This window comes from Cyanistes caeruleus, chromosome 2 (assembly GCF_971803275.1).
Source record: "Cyanistes caeruleus chromosome 2, bCyaCae1.hap1.1, whole genome shotgun sequence".
NCBI classification, from domain to species: domain Eukaryota; kingdom Metazoa; phylum Chordata; class Aves; order Passeriformes; family Paridae; genus Cyanistes; species Cyanistes caeruleus.
Window position 1 is genome coordinate 106,092,977 of NC_141702.1, and position 19,024 is coordinate 106,112,000.

The 19,024-nt window shown below is 44.5% G+C and overlaps 1 protein-coding gene across 1 annotated transcript; it reads right to left on the reverse strand.

Moving 5' to 3' along the window:
* Positions 1–817: 817 nt before the first annotated feature.
* LOC111926340 (cystatin-like) lies at positions 818–19,024 on the reverse strand. Its single transcript, XM_023922999.2, has 5 exons — positions 18,964–19,024; positions 3,451–3,581; positions 2,855–3,367; positions 2,248–2,361; positions 818–1,224 (listed from the first exon to the last, which is right to left on the reverse strand). Exons 3-5 carry the CDS (start codon positions 3,131–3,133, stop codon positions 1,147–1,149), a joined length of 471 nt encoding a protein of 156 aa, XP_023778767.1. The 5' UTR covers positions 3,134–3,367; positions 3,451–3,581; positions 18,964–19,024; the 3' UTR covers positions 818–1,146.

The window sequence follows — 19,024 nt, forward strand, 5'->3', positions numbered from 1 at the left end:
GAGTCACTGAGCTGGCTGGCAAGAAAAAACAGGCCACCTTCATGCAGAGCACTGAGAACGGGGTGACAAGGAGGGAAAATGGGGATTTATTCCTATTGGATCTGAGCACAACCCAGATACAGGTCTTTGGTGCCAGGCAACCAGCTCATCCTCCCAACATGAATCAAGGTGATGCCTAATGTTCACTGCAAGCTTGGCAGTGAACTGGCAATGATGGGAAGTGGCATTTCCCTTGTGGAGGGAAGAACAACCCACAGAAGATGGGGGTTGCAGCACTCCCAAGGAGCTGGACTTACTGTATCCATGAGATTTATGCCAAAAGGAAAAAGTTTACCTCAAAATACAGAAAACAAGAACTCAAGATAGAGCATTTCCTACTGTATCGAGACTGAAAAAACAAGAAGCAGCCCCATTGTTCACCTCAGCACCTTTACCCACTTCCCAAGACTCTCTTGACCTGGCACCTCCCCCCACTACCTGAAAATGTCATTTTTTTTCAACTGGAGCCTCCTCCTTCCTTAGAACAGAACAGTACAGCAGCAAGGATCCAAGACCATTACAGTCTCAGGACCAGCTTCAGCTAATCTTCCAAGATCCAGAGTTTTCCAAAGCAAAGTTCCTTCAGTGAAAACAGCTAAGGCTTCCATCTTTTACTCAAAACCAGAGGCCAGGCTAAGGGACAAGCAGGCATGGCTTGTCTCCTGTGATCAGAATCCAATTCCTTCCCATCCCATTCTTTGGGCAGGACAGCATAGGTGACAACTAGAAGCAAACCCTCCCTTCCAAGACAGCAGATCAAAGAAAACCACACATCATAGCAATTATTAATTAAGTTTTTATGTTTACAGTAGTCATTTAAACATGGATACCAAGGGGTTTTAATAAGAATTCTGATGCTGGAGTGAATTCATTGGGAAAGCTGTAGAAGACCAAAACAGCTGCTCTAAAATAATAATTCCAAAGAAGAAAAAGTTGAGATCATACTGTGCTTTAAAAGAGAAGTTACATGGTTTAATTTGCATAGCACAAGCATATGTCAGCAGCCAAGTTACAGGCATTGATAAAGCCCATCTCAATTTGTGTTATTGCCTTTTTCTTTTAAATCTGAGCAACTGGTTGCTGGTCTCTGCTGGAATCTAGGCAGGCTTACTGGCACTTGCTCTCCAGCAGCTCCACTTGGTTTCGCCAAGGAACATTCAACACTACAAAGTTGCAAATGGCGTGCTAAGGAGAGAAAGAAAAACATAGTTAGGAGAATAAGAGCATGAAATAGTGTCATTTACCACTGTTCTTCACTCCTGTGAAGAATCTCTAGATTTGCCCTCTCCAGAAAAGTACTCTAGAGCAGCACTCTTATGCTCAGAGCAAGTCACATTTCTTAATTAAATCCTAAGAAATAAAGCTGAGCAGTCAGCACTGCTGAGGATCAGGCTCTCTCCTTTATCCACTCACATAGGACAGATTTCAGCATGGATAATACTCAAACATAAGCCCACAGGCACAGCTAAGCCACGTGCACCTGTGTCAAATCACTGCAGTTGCCATAACAGTACACACCAGTTTTGTGTTTCTCTTGTGTCCAGCTACACCTCTCACACAGGCAGGAACAAAGGGCACATACACTCTGTTGCTGTCATCAGCAGAAAGAATTAAGCACTATGGAAAAACTCAGGCCAGATGAAGGCAGACACATTTGGTGCTCCCACCCAAAAAGCTCAATTGCTCATTACAAAATGCCTGTGTAACTGCTTGGTGGGCACAGAGAGATGGGGTGATCTGCTTCTTTTGGGCAGTGCTTTGCCTGAATATCTATTCACAGCAATACAAGTCCCACAGGAAAGCATGCCAAGCATATTTACACCATGTCTACATCACCATGGGAAAGAAGAGATGAGAATTCTGTGGGGACTGAGAGCCAGGAGGCCTGTAAGCCTGGCAGAGTTTCCTCTACATATCCTTCTGCTCTGGATCTTGACTACTTCTTAAGAGGACTGAGATACATGCCCTACTCCAGCCTCAGCCCCACTTACAAAACAAGGCCCTGCCTTTCTCTGACATCAACTGGCAAGACAAGTTCTCCAAGGGCAATACTTGCACTGCCTTGTTAAGTACAAAGGCATAAGGTCTCTGATGCTGGCTGAGGCAGACACGGGACACTGACCATAGCCATCTGTACGAAGCCAGCCAGTAGGATGGGACTGGAAACAAGGAGGGGTGGGGGTCAGCAGGCTGTGCCTGGGCACCTACCTTGGCCATCTGGGGCTCCTCATGGAAAGCACAGTGCTGGATATCAGTTGCAGGCTTTGTGCAGGTTGTCCGGGCAATCTCCACTTCCATTATGTACTTGATTCCAGCCACGATCTGCAACAAGACAAGTCGGCAGAGGCAACTTTACGCAGAGCACACGGAGAAAGGCTCTCTGCCGAGAGAGCCTGGCAGAGAGGCAGGCAGTGTTCCTGTTACACGATGGAATACAGACTCCAAAAGTACAGAGAGAATTGAGTGTGGCAACCTCCATGAAAGGGGCACTTGGCACCTCCACAGAAACAGGAAATACAATCCAAGTAAACATGTCCCACAAAGCAGCTACCTTAGCAATAAACAGAGACATGTGTTAACTCATGAGCAGCGCAGGGAAGCCACTGGCTCCTTCCACAGCGCGCAGCACTCAAGGTCACTCAGACTGAGAGAAGTCAAGATACAAAAAAGGGCTTTTATTCTTTTTCCCCACCTTCTGTGGGGAAAAAACCGACAGCCTGCAGAGACCCCCAGGCTCGCAGTCTGCCCTTTCTCCAAAGGAATCCAGCCTCGCTGCCAGCCCCCTAACGGAGAGTGCCGCCCCCCGCTCGCTCACCTGTTTCTTGGCGCTGATGACCCGCACCACCCGGCTGGAGTACATGTCGTTGCTGGCCCTGTTGTACGCCGTCATGGCGAACTGCAGAGCCCGCTCCAGCCCCTCATCGTTCTCCGGGTCCTCGATGGGCTGCGGGGCGCCCACCATCCGCGGGAGGAGCTCGGCGCCTCGCACGGCGCCGGCGAAGAAGAGGAGGGCGGCTGCCAGCAGCACCACCACAGACAGTCTATCGGCCGCCATAGCTGCGCTCTGCCAGCTCCCCCTCACGGCCGCCGCCATTTTAAAGCCGCGGGGCGGGGCGGGGCGGGCGGTGTTTTGGGCCGAGCCCCAGCCCGCCCCGCCCCGGCCGGGACCCTCCGGGCCCGGCGGAGTTCGCCGGGGACTTCCACGGGGTCAGGGAGCGAGGGGGACAAAGTGGAGGAAAAGTAGGAGGATGCTTTCCCGCACGGGAAGTTGGAGGCTTTTTCCAGACTCTGCCTCCTCGCGGGTTATTCTTGTGTTTATTTCCCTGTACTGCGAAGGGAAGATAAAAGCCACAGAGCATTTTAGGCAGCCGGGGTTGTTCCCAGCACAAAACACGTTGAGTAATTTCCTACCTCTGCCCCCGCAGCGCTGGTGTTGCCTCACCTACGCTTCGAGGGGCCGAGGCAGCTTCCCAGACGGATGGCTTCGCTTTCCGTCTGCTCCCGTAAACACCGCTATTATCTCCCTCGTCCCATCAGGAACCCTAAGTTTGGAAAGACAGGACTTAATATAGCATGAGGGGGGGCAGCTCCGGTGAAATTTAAGGCTTCATGGAGTTGTTAGGCTGAGAGAGGAGGAAGTTTTGCGCCTGAATATCCACAGCTTGCCTTGTAATGGAAAGGGTTTGTCTGGTGACTGGAAAGGCTGCCTACATACCAGCAATATCCAGCATGGAAAAATCCCTACAGCTGGCAACAAGCTGAGCTGTCAACTCTGACAGGACATTGGGGTCGTTCTTGTAGTGAGAAATAATCATAGAATGGCTTGGGCTAGAAGGGACCCCGAAGATCATTTCACTCCAACCCTCCTGCCATGGACAGGGATACCTTCCACTAGACCAAGCTGCTCAAAGCCCCAGACTGAACACCACCAAAATCACCTGCAGACACCCAAACAGAAACAAACTACATTTGTTGACTATTGCCAGTCCAAACCTCACAAAATCAGGGCTTGAAACAAAGCAATTATTAGGAGAAAAAAAAGTCTAGGTAAAAAAATTATGTTCTACAGTTGATGAATAAAGGGCACCTGGTTCATGAAATAAAGCTGCATTTTGTCTGTTTGTTTCTGTAGGGTGCAACTACCTTGCTCAATCAGAGGTGCTTTTTTAAAAAATAGGAAACAGAAATTTATGAATAACCAGATAAACAGAGAAGCTGGTAATTAAAGTACTTACCAAGCAGAATAAGACTTACTATAACATTGCAAAGGTTTGTAATACTGTGTGCCATCAGTATGACTAGAAAAATAGTGGTTTAGCATCTTCTTTTGTGGTTGATATTTGAGGAATATCCATCATATTTTCATCTGCCTTTTTGTCTATGTTTCAATTTCATTCAGGACTGGTGAGCTTTTTATGATACTAGTCTTACTAATTTCTCCAGATAACTGCTACATCCCGTGCCCTTTTTCTTGACATCCCTCATCTCTCTTTCACCGTTCAAAAATATAGTTGTCAAACATGAAAGTTGCACTTTTACAACTCTAGTCATTACAATATGTGCATATGTGCAGAAAATCCTTCAAATAAATGTTCTGTAGCCTCCAACCAAAACTTCTTGCCACCTATATGGCCGCAGAGATCCTGTGAAGTACAGTCAGCTAGGCCACTATCCAGTTGGAGAGTTATATGGAGAGCTCTGTGCCTGTGGGACTGAAAGATAAAATGCCCCATTGATTTCACTGGTAAGATTTGTAGGATCAAGCCCATAAAAACATGGACAACAGAAATGGCAGATGGAAGCTGGATGGCCCACATCAATGGATAATGTTGCTGTGGGCCGTGTCCCCAGGGAAGTTTTCATGGCACAAAAATTAACTCAAGGGTTTCTGTTCTCAAGAGGAAAGAGTATCTTGAAATGTGGAGATTTCCCCACTTTGCAATTCCTAACATGTACACAGGGCTATTCTCTGAATGCACTTCCGGAGTTTGGTTGAACTTCCCAGAAAAATCTCCATTGTGGCAGCCCCTGGCACATTATCTGAGTGCCTCCCCTCCAGGCCTGCTATATGCACTTGTCTAAAGATAACAGCCTTTGGCTGGTTCCTGCAGGGCTGGAAAGCACAGCCTGCAGAGCTCTAATCTCTGCACGGCTCTCCCACGGAAACAGGGCCTGCAGGAGGAACAACGGCTTCTGTCGTCACTCAGTAATGAGATCGCAAACCTCAGATCCTGAAAAATAATCATGCTCCCTACAGGTAGGAGATTACCTTGGAAATATCTCAAACCCAATACACTCTAAATGCCTTTTTAATCTGCTTTTTACTCCTTTTTAAAATACATCAGTCATAAATCAAGGTTAGGTTTTCCAGATTTCCTCTGTCAAACTGGCAGCCAGAACCAAATGCAGGGTTTGCACACATTCATATGAGTCGCAGGAACTCAAAAAATAAAGGCCTCTTGAGCAAGACAGTCAGCAGTTTATGAGGTGGGTCTGAGAGTGATTCAACACCAAAGGCAAAACTATTTCACTGTAGTAGATGAGTGTCCTGTGCCTATGGAAAAAAAACCATCCTATATCAGCTTATTCAGTGATAGTGGGAGAAATAAAGTCTCTGCCTGCTTCATGGTCACCACTCCCTGTTCTGGGATGCACGGGCATTCTTTTTCAGGAGTGGAGGCAATGCCATGACTTGTCCACACAAAGAAAACCAGGTCTCTGTCTTGTCTCTCAGAACATTTCAAAAGGGTGGCCTCTCAAATCCAGTCATCTGATTTGAAAGTGTCCAATGAAACAGGACACAGCCACATCTCTTCTGCATGTAGACGTGTTCTCACATACTGGCAAGATCTTGCCACAATCAAAAAGCCTATAGTGGCTTCTCTGGATAGGCTGCAAGGTGATTGCTCAGCTGAAAAACAGTATATGCCAGGAGAGGCTTCAAGGGCACCAAAGGACTGCTCTGAACATATTTAGTGCTGGCAGTACAACTGGATTAGTAAAGACCCCCCACCTCCACTCAAGTTCAAAGACCAACTAAACTAAATAAGCTTAGCACTTAGTGTTGAGTGCACCTTTTGGGCAATTCAGTGGGAACAGAGCTATTGGGTAACACAGGCTCTCAGTCTGGGTGTTGAGCTCTCTTGAAAGCACAGCCTTCGATTTCTTGGGAACAGAAAAAACAATGAACAGAAGTGCAGGTAGAGCTGAGAGCTGTTCAGTCACTAGTGGCAGCTTTTAGGAATTAAGTGCCAAACAGCTCTCAGCACTGATCTCAAGTAGGTCAATGATTATCGCCCTGCAGACGGGTGATTTGGGACCTACACTGCCCTCTGCTGAGCCCCAGACTGCTCACATCACTTTGGGATGACAGCAGCACCTGCTTTGAATCCCCTTCCCTTATGCCAATGCAGAAGATAATCTGCTTCTAAGAAACGGTTATTCACTTGGAGACATCTGCTTAGTAATTGCTGCCGTTAATCTGCCCTTATGTCCATGAGGGGAGGCAGTACTGTTTACACAAGTAAACAAAGTAATTGACAACAAGAAAAGTTGCATTTCAAATAACTGCATGCAATCAGTTATGGTCAGATTGTGCAACTGAAACAGTGAAGCCATGGTACTGAAAGTGGCTGCTGGTTTAAGTGAAGTACTGGTGCAGTTTGAATTTTAGCAAAAAATCCCTCTGCAGCAGCATCCTTTTTTTACTCTGAGAAATATAAATACCAGCACAGCAATACCATATTTTCAAACTCCTCACCTGATATTTTCTGCAATCTGGTGCCTTTGATGGCTACATTAGCTTACATTTACTAAGAATAATTTGGCCATTCTCTTTTCCCATGTATTCTTCATCTTATATATTTGTTTGCCTCAGCCTGCAGGAGAAATAGCTTTGCTGTGTAAGATTTGTGTTCATTAGCTCTTATTAAATGTTTAATTCCCCAGGAATTGTTTGATTCAGAGCTGACAAAAATATGAGTTCTGTCTTTGGTCTCCAATCCAACCCAATCCAAAGCGCGAACTGTGTATTTAAGCTTAGCTTCCGAGGAATACCAGTGACTTCACGTGACTAAGAAGAATATACTTAAATGAAGTGTATGTTTGTGTGCTATGTTGAAAGTGGCCCTCCAGCAGCCTGCTGGGATACTAGAGTGGACTACAAAGAGTAGAGCTCTGAGGCTTTGCAGATCCCAGAGGAAGAAAGAAGCCCAGAGGGGAAAGCAGTTCCTCTGCAGTAGCACCATGTCCATGAAGAGTTCCCCCAAGCTCCCCAGGAGCTGGTTCACAGTCACACCACTCTTGTTCTCTCCATAAACGAAATCATTTGTCTCCTCCCTCGGCAACAGCTTGTAGTGTAATTTCACTGCTTCAGAGTCCAAGGGCTTCAGGGCATAGCACAAATTTGAGTGTTAACTCAGCATGGTATCACACTTTAACTACACGTATTTATGATGAAGACCCTTTTTCAAGAGCAAGACTACAAATCCCTAATCGTTGCAAGAATACACAATTAAAAGGCAATCCAGGAACTCAAGTTTTCGTTGGCTCAAGTCAGCTCCTCTGCTATGATCCCAGCAGAGCCAAGCCAGATGCCAGACTGCTTTGGACATGGCACTGCTAAGACAGATGCAACTGCTTTGTTTTTTTCATTCTGGGGTTGGGGAGGTGTGTTTGATTTTTTGGTTTTGTTGTTTTGTTTTTAAGAGACAACTCTTTTGCTCTCAAATTAAAGATTTCTCATTGGATAACATCAATGGTGCATTGCCTGGTTATTTTTACAATCCCCATACACAACCAGAGATACACCCTCTGTTTTAAGTTTTGAAGTGGTTACAGTTCTGGTCTTCCCAGCATTTCAGAGCAGAAAACTCTACCTGGTTAAGGTATTTATTGTGAGGAATGGGAAAGTAAGACTTGGATCTATGAAACATCTGAGTGCAGAGAACAGCCTGTTCTCAAGGGGCTGACTTGCCAGCAGGATTCCTCACTGCTTCTCATTAGGAAGGACTTAAACTCTTTTCTACATTGTGCTTGCTGGGTTTGAAGCATGGGGGGACACCTATTGTTTAACAATTGCAAGAGAGGAATCATCAAGGCAGCTTGCAAACAAAACCAGTAACCTGTACCAGACAAACTGGGTTTCTTGGCCACTAAGATTTTTCTCTCAAGAAGGAAGTGAAATTGTCAATAACCTCAAAATTCACCCCAACCAGTTGCTCACTTGCTGCTCTACACATGCATATCCAGCCCATTCCAAAATATGGAAGGGCCTTTCAGAAGAGTACGTACTGTCACACATAAATGAAATTACTGCATCAATGATCATTATTTAATTAACATACAGTTATCTACAGGCCATTCTGCAGCCCATGTTTTTGGGTTTTTTTAATAGTTATCCATCCTTCAGGTGTCAGCAAGCTCAAGTGCACAAAAAAAGACTCACGTTCAGAGAAGTATTTTTACCCAAAGGAGTGGTTATTTGTGAGTGAGGCAACTGCTTTGTATCCAGTAGCTGCTGTCACATCACTCCAGTTCAAAAGTTTCAGTCATCCAAGCAAGGAAACAGAAAGCCACAGCAGATCACAGCACCTAACACAGTGGATGACACAGAGATGTAAAATGTCACCAGCACAAGCCTTAAAAAGGAATCTTAAGAGGGTGGAGCAAATAGCAAAGAATGGGGATCACCACCTAGGAGTACAACACTTACTAATGGAGCTGTTCACAAAGCCTTGCACAAAGTTCTCCCAGCAATCTTATGTAAGACCTGTCTGTAAAAAACAAACCTAATGCACTAGATTCATTTGAACAGGAATAATTAAAATGTGTTAACATGAAGGAAAAAAATAAAATTGTGAATATTGAAAAAATAAAATTCCTTTTCAGATTCCCAGCTGGCTAATAATTAGGCTTTGATGAACATGACAACAGGACAAGGACAAGGAAGTTTTTGTTTCACTGCAGTTTACTGGTGAGTTGTGTCCAGCTCCTGTAGAACAGCTACATGGATCAGGTGTTTCATCATTAAGAGCTCAGCCACAGTGCTGTGGTGTTGGTGGACCACAGTTCAGAATCCCAGGGCAGGTCAGCTTGGAAGGAACCAGTGGGTCATGTGGTCCAACATCCATGCTCCAGCAGGGTCACACTGTTCTTGAGTATCTCCAGAGGCAGACTCCATAGCCTTTGGCACCTGCTCTCCCTTTGGCCATTCCTAACATGTACACAGGGCTATTCTCTGAATGCACTTCCGGAGTTTGGTTGAACTTCCCAGAAAAATCTCCATTGTGGCAGCCCCTTGCACATTATCTGAGTGCCTCCCCTCCAGGCCTGCTATCTGCACTTGTCTAAAGATAACAGCCTTTGGCTGGTTCCTGCAGGGCTGGAAAGCACAGCCTGCAGAGCTCTAATCTCTGCACGGCTCTCCCACGGAAACGGGGCCTGCAGGAGGAACAACGGCTTCTGTCGTCACTCAGTAATGAGATCGCAAACCTCAGATCCTGAAAAATAATCATGCTCCCTACAGGTAGGAGATTACCTTGGAAATATCTCAAACCCAGTACACTCTAAAAGCCTTTTTAATCTGCTTTTTGACTCCTTTTTAAAATACATCAGTCATAAATCAAGGTTAGATTTCCCAGATTTCCTCTGTCAAACTGGCAATCAGATCATGAGGTAGTGTAATGAATAGCAAAGTTTGCATATATTCACATGAGTCACAAGGGGCTGGCACCTGAAAAACACCCTGTAACTTATTGAGAGATTTCTGAGGGAAAACAAAATCCATAAGGCTGATGACAGATCGCTGCACCAGCCCAGCAGCAACACATCGTATGCAAAAATACTTATGCAAAATAGGTTTCTTATTAGACTAAGAGGAAAGTAACAAAACCATCCACATACAAACACACAGAGACACCTATCAAATAAACAAAATCCTCCCTGAGAGCAGAAAGGGGAATAAAAATTATGTTTGCTCCTGTATCCTTGAGAGATTTCCAAAGCCCAAATGCCATTCAGCTGTTTGAGCCTTACTTTCTGATTAGGTAGGCAGTCTCATTTGGAATGCACTAACATTATGCATTCAGCTGTTCTTCTTTTCTAGTGCTGGGGACCTCCAAAATCAGAGAGGACATTTAGGCAGGATGAAGTTAGGCAGCTGGATGTGGAATTAAGTAACCACATTGGCAGTTGGTATTTTCTTTCCAGTTATTCTGTCTCATTTGGTGTCAGGCTGATGTATTCCACAGGGCACTTAGATACTGGCTGTTAAGCTTCAGGACTCCAGCTGATCAGTTTTTTTAAGTCATAGGAAGTCACTCGACAACAAAAAGGCCTGATTACCATGGCTGCACTACACTGGGAAAATAGAGAGCAGCTGAGCATGTCTTGAGGCAGTCATTACAAGGACATCACAGCCGCCTCAGCATCAAGCAGCATTATCCACCTACAAGTCCTGCTGTACTGAGCACAGAAAAAGCCTCACTGTGCCCAGTTGGTACAAAGGAAGAAGCCTGGAGGGTTTACAGCCCAAGCACATCAGTTCTGGGCTTGAAAACACACAGCCAGCCATATAATGCCATTCTCTCAGGTGGGATAATGCTTCCTTGATGCATACAGCAGAAGCAGGAGTAATGCCTTAGCTATCCTTAACTTTCAACAATGAGGACATGTCTCCTGAACCCTTTGTTGGCTTCTCAGGAAAAAAAATTAATTCTCCCCAAAACTACTCATCTAAACTACTCACAAAGACATCTTGTCTTTTTCCTTCAAATTCAAGGATAAAACTTTGCTTGGATGACAAACTAAAGCAGGACAAGGCAGCACAGGAAGGCAGTGCACTAAATCCATATCTTTCTGCTGCTTGCCTCTCTGTCCCTCTTCCTGGATCTTGCTGTTCCTGCTATACAATGAGTAGAAATTCAGAGTAGTTAAAAGAGCTGCTTCCTCCTCCTAGGTTGGTGCATTTGCAGACACTGACAAGGAGTTCAGCATTTACATGCCACAACCCCAGAAATCATTTGGCACTCACAGGACTGAAGTCAGCTCATGCTGGTTGAGGACTGTCCTGTAGGATCTTTCTACATTGTTCTTGAATATCTGATCCTTCCTGGAGAAGTAAACTGTGAATTTGGGGAGTGGTCAATATGGCCATTAATTGAACTTGGAGTACAACTGATGGCTTGTAAAGCCAGTACAAGCAAGGTTATTGTCCAAGAGCACAAAAAAATAGCTGAATACATTGAATCAGATTTGACTCCAGGCCTAGAATCAAGAGAAAGAGATTGAAAATATGCCGTAATACCTCTCATTTAATCGCATTATTTTTTATTTATTTCTTCCCTCAGTATATTTTCTCTCAGCCACAGGGGGGAGAGTCCCTCCAGGAGGTCATTGTTAATAAACTAAAAGGTGTATTTCATGTACTTCTGACTGATCAACATCAAGGACTCGCTCCATTCATGCAATAATCCAACCTCACATGTAATTAACAATGTCCACTTTAATAATGGTCAGGAATTCAGGCTCTCTTCCCCCCACCTCGAAGGATTTTGGCTGTAAAAGGGTCCAATATTTCAAGGTCACCTCAACAGTCTAAAATTTGGATGTAATTCACTCTTTTGTTGACACAGCCTTGCACAAGGTTAAGGAGTGTTTTGATTCAGGTGAAAAACAGATTCCCCTTTCCTCAGCCAGATGAAGAAGATAGCTGTTAGGGCCCCAGTTTTCAGAATCACAAGAGAAACTAAAATTCTTACCTTTCCTATTATGAATGCTGGCCTGCAGGCTGCTTTAGACGAGAAAAAGATCTTACAATCATAGAGATCATTACAGAAAAAATGCAGAAAACATCTATTGCTACCTCACCTGCCTGAAACTCAGGGACTCTAACACCTATTTCTACAAGTCCTTAAAGAGACAACCTAGAAACTCCATCTGCTTCATATAAGCAACATCAGGGCTCTTCTAAGGGGGCTTCTATAGCCAAGTGAACATCAGCCAAGGGCAGGCAGAATGATGTGGGTGGTCAGTGAATCAGCCTCCTTAAGACACAATGCCTGTGTAACTGGACATTCCCAAGCAGAAAATTTGGGGAAGAAAGAGCACAAGGATTCTCACTGTGAGAGAAGCAATACCAGGGGAAGCACAGCCCTTTGCTTGAAGCAGAAGCTGAGGTTTGCTGGGAATCCACAAAACAGATGAGGCTGAGTGAGCTGCCAAAGAATCATGAGAGGCCTCTAAGCTGCCCCTATTTTGCTCCCTTTCTGACTCCAGAGTGGATCTGGCAGGGTCCAGAGATGCCTCCAGCTCTGACCCCATGCTGTTCTTTCTTCTCTACCTAGGCCCAACCAGCTCAGTCACTGTGACTCAGTGCTGAGGTGAGTTGAAGCCTGTGGCAGAAGGGAGATCCCACTGAAGACAGAGGCCCCTGCAGAGCTCCCTGACCCTGACTCCACATGAAACCATTTCTCCAAAACCCTCTCACCCATGCTCAAGGGAACAGCCCAACCAGTCCCTTCAACAATCCTCTGTTGTGAAGCCCACACTCTTGGATTTAGATGGTGAAAGTGTCCTGCACTCTAGGACTCATGCAGTCACCAAATAGCTGAGATTAGAGATTCTGGGGGAAAAAAAAAACCAAAAAACAACAAAAAAAGTAGAAGTAAACCAACAGTTGTTCTCAACTGAGTTCCAGGCCAGGAATAAAGAAATTAAATTATATACATAGGGTTCTCAAGAAATTATTAGCATTAATTATTAGCAGGGCCTAGGACCCAAAGGTTCAATCCCAGCCTCATGTATTTTTTAACTCTTGGGCAAACCATGGTCTTGGCAAAAAACTCTTGTTTCTGCAGCTGCTGTTTTTAGGCTGGAAGCAGTTCTCATCTATCTCTCCCCATGTGTCTGTTCCTATTAATACCAATTTTAAAAGAACCTTGCTGCTTTTCCATTGCCATCCTTGTTGCCAGCCATACACCATTAAACAGAAGAAATAAGAGGTTTTAGCTGTAATTATGATTTTGACTTTTTTGTAGAGAAGGCATCCCATGAAGACTGACACAGCTGAATACCTGCCCAAGCTCATCAATTCTCTCAGCAGGAATTTTCAGGGGCAAAAATTAAATTGTAGCTGTATAATACATTGAGCAGACAATGCCCGTGATTATCCAGCAAAAAGACATCAAAAAGCACCAGAAGTGCTGACTTCCAAAGGCACATAAAATGTTCTGAAGAGTTACCCTGCAAAGGATGACAAAGCCCTTCAAGAACCACGTGTATTTTGTCCCTTTTACTCTTGGGCTTCTCTGTGAGGCCTCCAGGGCCAGACCAGTCCTATAAAACACCAAAGACACCTCACATTTTCTTGCAGGTAGACACACTCCACACAAGCCAGCAAGTGCCTTCTTTCCCTCTCTTTCCCAAGCCATGAAAACTCTGGCCAACCTTCCAGTTCAGTCCTCTGACTGCATGACAAGGGAGTACTCCTTGGAACTCCACTGCCCAAGCATCCCACTGAATGGAAGTCTGTCATTCTGCTTTCACAAAATCCTAGGTATTTCCTCTAGAATTCACAGCATGGCCAGGAAATTGCCTTCTTTCCCTTCCTGCCCTCCCTAGCAGTCAGACAACTGCATGTTGCAAGTGGTCACTTAGAGTAGGATGAGTAAGCCCTGTGGCTCAGATGGAATCAGTGCACCCCCTCAGCAAAGGTCAGGCTGAGCAAGCCCACCCCACAGACAGTTCCAGAGAGGCCTTTTATTTATGAGTGACTCCCATTTATTATGGGAGTGCAAGCCCACAGTGAAGACTGTGGTGTCAGCCAAGGGCAGAAGAAAGCAGTGGTCCTGCAGCAATACACACAAATCTGGAAACATGGCAACCAGCCACACACTGGCTTAGGGCACGGCTGTGAGGAAGTGCAGAAATGTTCTCCAGTGAGGTATCTTTGCAACACAACATCCCCAATGCCAAGTGCAGAGGAGTCAGGACAAACCAGGCACAGAAGGGGAACTAGTACAGGGAGATGCCAAATTCTGTAAAGGCATCTGGGGTCACAGGTGATGTCACCTTGCTTGCAAATCCCCCACAGTCTTGTCTGCAATTGTGCCAAGGCCAATGTTTTCCAAACTTCTCCTTGACACCTGTTAGAAAACTAGGGAACACAGGACCCACATTTCTCCTTTATCTGGGGAGTATCTTTTTGACTTTTCTGAATACTTCAAGTATATTCCTCCAAAAATACATGTGTAGTGGGGGCTACCAGGAGACATAAAAAGCAGTGAGCCATCTGCTCTTTTCCAAGCTTCCTTCCCATCTGGCCTGACACATCTGGACAAGAGTTCAGTGCTGTTCCTGTGTTCTCACTGGGCTCCTTCCATTTGAGTCATTGAATTCACACACATCTCAGGATGCATGCACAGGTAGTATCGTTTTCTTCCAAACCTCCACCTTCTACTTGCTCCAGCAAGAATTCTGAGTCCCACCAGCCCCATTCTACAGTCATGCTTTCTACAAAGTCCTCACTTAGAAATCTGAAGTAGCAACTCAGAAATTAGTGTTTTGAAAAGGCCTAACCAGTTGCTCTGGAGACCAGCAAGCACTACAGATCTTTACAGACCTGGCCATGCCACCTCTAACTCTCTGTCTCTCTCTTTGTGTGCTGAAGTGCTTCTAATCACCATATACTACCCAACAATTTCCTCTGAAATGTGCGTGCTATTAAAGGCTGGCAAACACAGATATGTGTAAAAAACTCCCATGTTTTCAGGCATGACCTGATGTATGCCTCAAAGGAATGTTGGTTTAAAAGGGGAGTAAATCTACCTCTGCCCCTACCTTCTGGCAGCCTGACATACATGGTTTAATGCCTGGTTTGGCCCTTGCTTTGCATCCACCCAAATGGGGCCATATGAGGTCAGTAATACTGGGGAGAGCCTGAATTAGATGGAATGTAAGTGCTTGACTGCTAATTATCCATAAGACCTTGAAGCCTTGGACAGCCACAGGTCTATTACAGGATAAATTACAAGATGAGAGATACAGACACTTAGGCTCTGAAGACAAGGATTCTGATAAATAAGATCTAGCCAGTCTGTCTGTGGTTAAGACATTTCTATCTCATGTATGTGATGCCCAAAGCTCCACATCTTACCTCAACAAAATAACAAAAACATCTGGGAAAGAAAAATCACACTAGGAATAGTACTTTGTATATCCTAAGCAATGGATGATCCCGGTCTAAAAACAGGGGGGGATAGAGATAATTTTTCATGCAGTTTTTCATCCTCCAGCTCCTTTCACACCACTCCACTGCATCACCAGGAGTGTGGCCATAAAATTTGCTGCTACAGACCCTCAAGTTCTGCTTGGACAACTGTAATTCCCTCTATGTGAATTCCCACACTGTGCATGTTTTTCACCAAAAATTCAGTCATCTCCTCTGGGAAAACGAAACAAGGCAACAGCTCTCCCAGTCGTGAGAAGGTGAGCTCAAATGTGACTTTGGGTGGCTGCATTGAGCCACTTGGAAACATCCCATGCTCAGCTGGTAAAAGGCAACATCCAGGTGGGACATCACCCATGACCCAAGGTGAAATTTTACAGCATCTGCTCAAAACAAAGCTAGAAAGCAAAGAACAGGGTGAGAAAGCCAAAATGAGGGATGGAAGAAAACACCAGATCTGAGGTCAACATCAAAACCTAACCAAATGAAAATCTCCACACAGAAACATTGAAGTCCAGAAGGAAAGAAGAATGAACTAAAAAAGTATCAGGATGAAATTCTCAACTCAGAACAGAATAAAATTAGTTGAGGAACAAAACAAGAGACAAAAAGGGACTCAAGTAACGCTAAAGAAAGTTTGGAAAAATAAGTGTTCTCACCAGAGAAATATTTTTTTAAAATCTTTTATTTTACAGAAGTATTTACTTCTAATGAAAGTCAATATTGTCTAACAAAAAAAGAGACTACACCCTGATTTCAAAATCACATGTGCCTTCATGCCTGCAGTCAGGTCTCAAAAGTATGACATTGATACATTTCCAAACTGCAGAATTTCTAAGCCAATCTAAGGCTGTTTGTTTGCTGTCTGGAGTATAAAGCTATGAACCAAGTTTTCCATCCTGTTTGGTTTTGATTTCAACATCCTATCTGGAACATTCAGCTCATGTTTTCATGTTTTTCTAAGCAACCTTGAGAGTTAGAACTTTTTTTTTTTTTAATTAGAAAATGGAGTTTCTTATGTCTTTCTTCCAGCAGCTTTTAAGGAAAAAAATACATCCTGAGACTGCTGAGAAAGCCATAAGGCTTAGTAACCACTGCAATATGCCAGAAAACATGCTTTCCATTTCCCCTCCACACATAATTCACTTATTTCTGTCATTAAGTCTCTATTCCAAAGGTTTTACTGCAGTATTTTCTGAACCAGTGTACTACAATGAACTATTTTTAACTACTTTAAAGAATTTCCATTAAAGCATGACTTGGATGGCTCAACAAGCAAGTATCACTGATACTACACCTGTCAGAGACAAACAAACAAACATCTGTGCTTGGATGGGATCAAGACATTGTTTTATGGAGAAGCTGTGCTCCCAAGACCACCTCAAAGTCACATGGTGCCCATGAGTGCCAGATTTTAGGTTCACATCTCAAAGAAAACTCAAATAAATGGAAAATCACAAGTAGACACAAAGCCCCTCAATGACATCATCAACAGTTTAGAAGAGCCCTCTGCTGTGTTGGTTCTGGCTAATACACAAAATATCTAAGCCCTCATCAAAATGCAAGCGCTGAAGCATGTAAATAAATGATGAAGCAAGTTCTCCCACTTTAGGAGGGTTTTGGCTTTTTTTGCCCATGGATATTCCCACAGAGATGTATGCCTGGTCTTCCAACATATGTCCCTAAACTCACCCTAACTTAAAATGTTTCCCCTTGTCTCCCCTGGACAGCAAACTCCAACCAGAGTCAGAGGGAAGTCACATTGGACTGAGACGTGCCAGAGCTGTGTCCATGGTTTCCTGGACAAAAATTGTTCTCCTGGGAACTTTGAAGGACTTTTTTTCCTCTTCCCTGGCATGATGTGACTCAGTTTCAAACAGACAGTGCACACAACCTTTGTGGATCCATGACAGGAAAGAGTCTAGGCCTAAGATGAAGAGGCTTGCCAGGCAGGTCTCTAGAGATGACCTTCCATCCTTCTGTCTGTGTGCTACAGAAACCTTTGCTGAGGATGTCATTTGACAGACTATCTGAGGACAGGGACAGGAATTACACCATTTTTTATGCTGCTTTTTAAGAACCTCCAAGAAAGTACATTAATTTCTTGCCTAAGTAATTTGGTCTACTATTTTCTTATCCTCATCCTTGGAAACACTTTTCTGGTTCCAAACTCTGGTGTCCCTTGCTGTGATCCAATACTAATACAGCTAGCAAGAACACAGAGAACACATTACTCTGCCACAGCTAACCTCACATCAATCACACCAGCTCCAAAAAGGAAGCACAGTCATTTTTCCAAACTCACTGTAGTGTCTAATTAGTGACTACTAATTTTTCAGCAATTATTAATTAATTAATCATTATTCAATTATACCAATCGTATTTCAACCATACCAATTATCTTTTCCTCCAAGTGTGAAAGACTTGTCTCCTCAGCAAAGTAGGAATGTGGGAGGTTGAAAGTGACAGGTAAGAGCAGGAAAGAAACCAGGCATTGGAAGGCAGGAGAGTAGATGGAAAAGGTCAGAATTACATTGTCTGTGGGAGTAAATACTTCAACCCTGTAATCAAACAGAAAAAAAGTCATATCACTGGTGATTAAAAACTCAAATTAGTACCAAACTAAACCTACTTCATGTGCCAACATTCTTTATAGAAGCACAAGTGCCATGTTCTTCTCTGTAGGTCAACTAGCAGCAAGGGTATGGCTGCAGGCAGACCCCCTCCAGCTCTGCTATCCTGTCAGCAAGACTGTTCAAAACCATCAGAGTGAGGAAAAATCTATTGCTGTCACCACATTTCCACCTGCTCACTGTGTTTTCTGTCATTACCCAGCCTCGATATTCCCAGCCACAATGTTCACCCATTCCTAAGAAACCTGCAAACAAAGAGCAAAACTCATCCAAGCACTAAAATAATATTTTTTTTTAAGCCAGAGCAAGCACCACAGAGTCCAGCCCTTACACAAGAGCTGGGATCTGGTGGAAACTGTGGGATTTTTTTTGCCGTGTTTGCCTCTTTTCTCACCATAGGACCGGTGTGAGGAATGGGAGCTCCCTGGTGGCAAAACGTGAATTTGCAAAGATGGACTTTCAGTGGCCCCATGCTTTTTCCTGCTCATGTGGAAGTCTTGGGATAACAGGAACACCGTCCTGTGCTGCCCTCTGCCAGGTCACTGAGACCAGTCAGACCTGACGACTGAACATGATGGTGTCTAGTGCAGGGGTACCTGTTTCAGAACCCAGCACAATTCCCAGCTCCTCCTCACAAACCTGGCATCCCTTTCTCCAGCCCAGGCATGTGAGCTGCGCTGGGACACACATTCACAGGCCAGGAGGTACCTGTGTTTCATTAATGAAAAATCAACAGCAACCAGATTACTGTCACCCATCCAGCTTTCATGACACCCCAAAATAGAAGCAAGACCCAGCCAAAATCCAATGGAATTTGGGTGAAAAAGAGCTTGGACTGCAATGATTTTTACAAAACAAGAGGCCTCCACTTTTTCCTATCTGATTCTTAGCACTGCCTTCTTAGGCAACAGTCCAGATCAAGTGCCCAGCAGACCTTAAACAGTTAGGGTCTCAGGGGATCTGGAGGAACCAAACCACTCATCTCACACAGACATCTCACATAAAAGGTTTGGATTTAGAGCACCTTAAGGGTAAGCTCCTTAAGGAGCATCTGTCAAGGCCCACCTTGACATCTGGTTCTGAGCTGGGTACCACCACTCGTCTCTGCCTGAAGAGGTGCCTCCAA

What these genes read in the sequence shown, in the direction of transcription:
- LOC111926340 (XM_023922999.2), bottom strand. Translation starts at nt 3,133, where the DNA reads ATGGCGGCGGCCGTGAGGGGGAGCTGGCAGAGCGCAGCTATGGCGGCC. An exon ending in TCATCAGCGCCAAGAAACAG is followed by an intron (nt 2,362 to 2,854) that starts GTGAGCGAGCGG and finishes GTCTTGTTGCAG; the next exon opens with ATCGTGGCTGGAATCAAGTA. An exon ending in AGGAGCCCCAGATGGCCAAG is followed by an intron (nt 1,225 to 2,247) that starts GTAGGTGCCCAG and finishes TTCTCTCCTTAG; the next exon opens with CACGCCATTTGCAACTTTGT.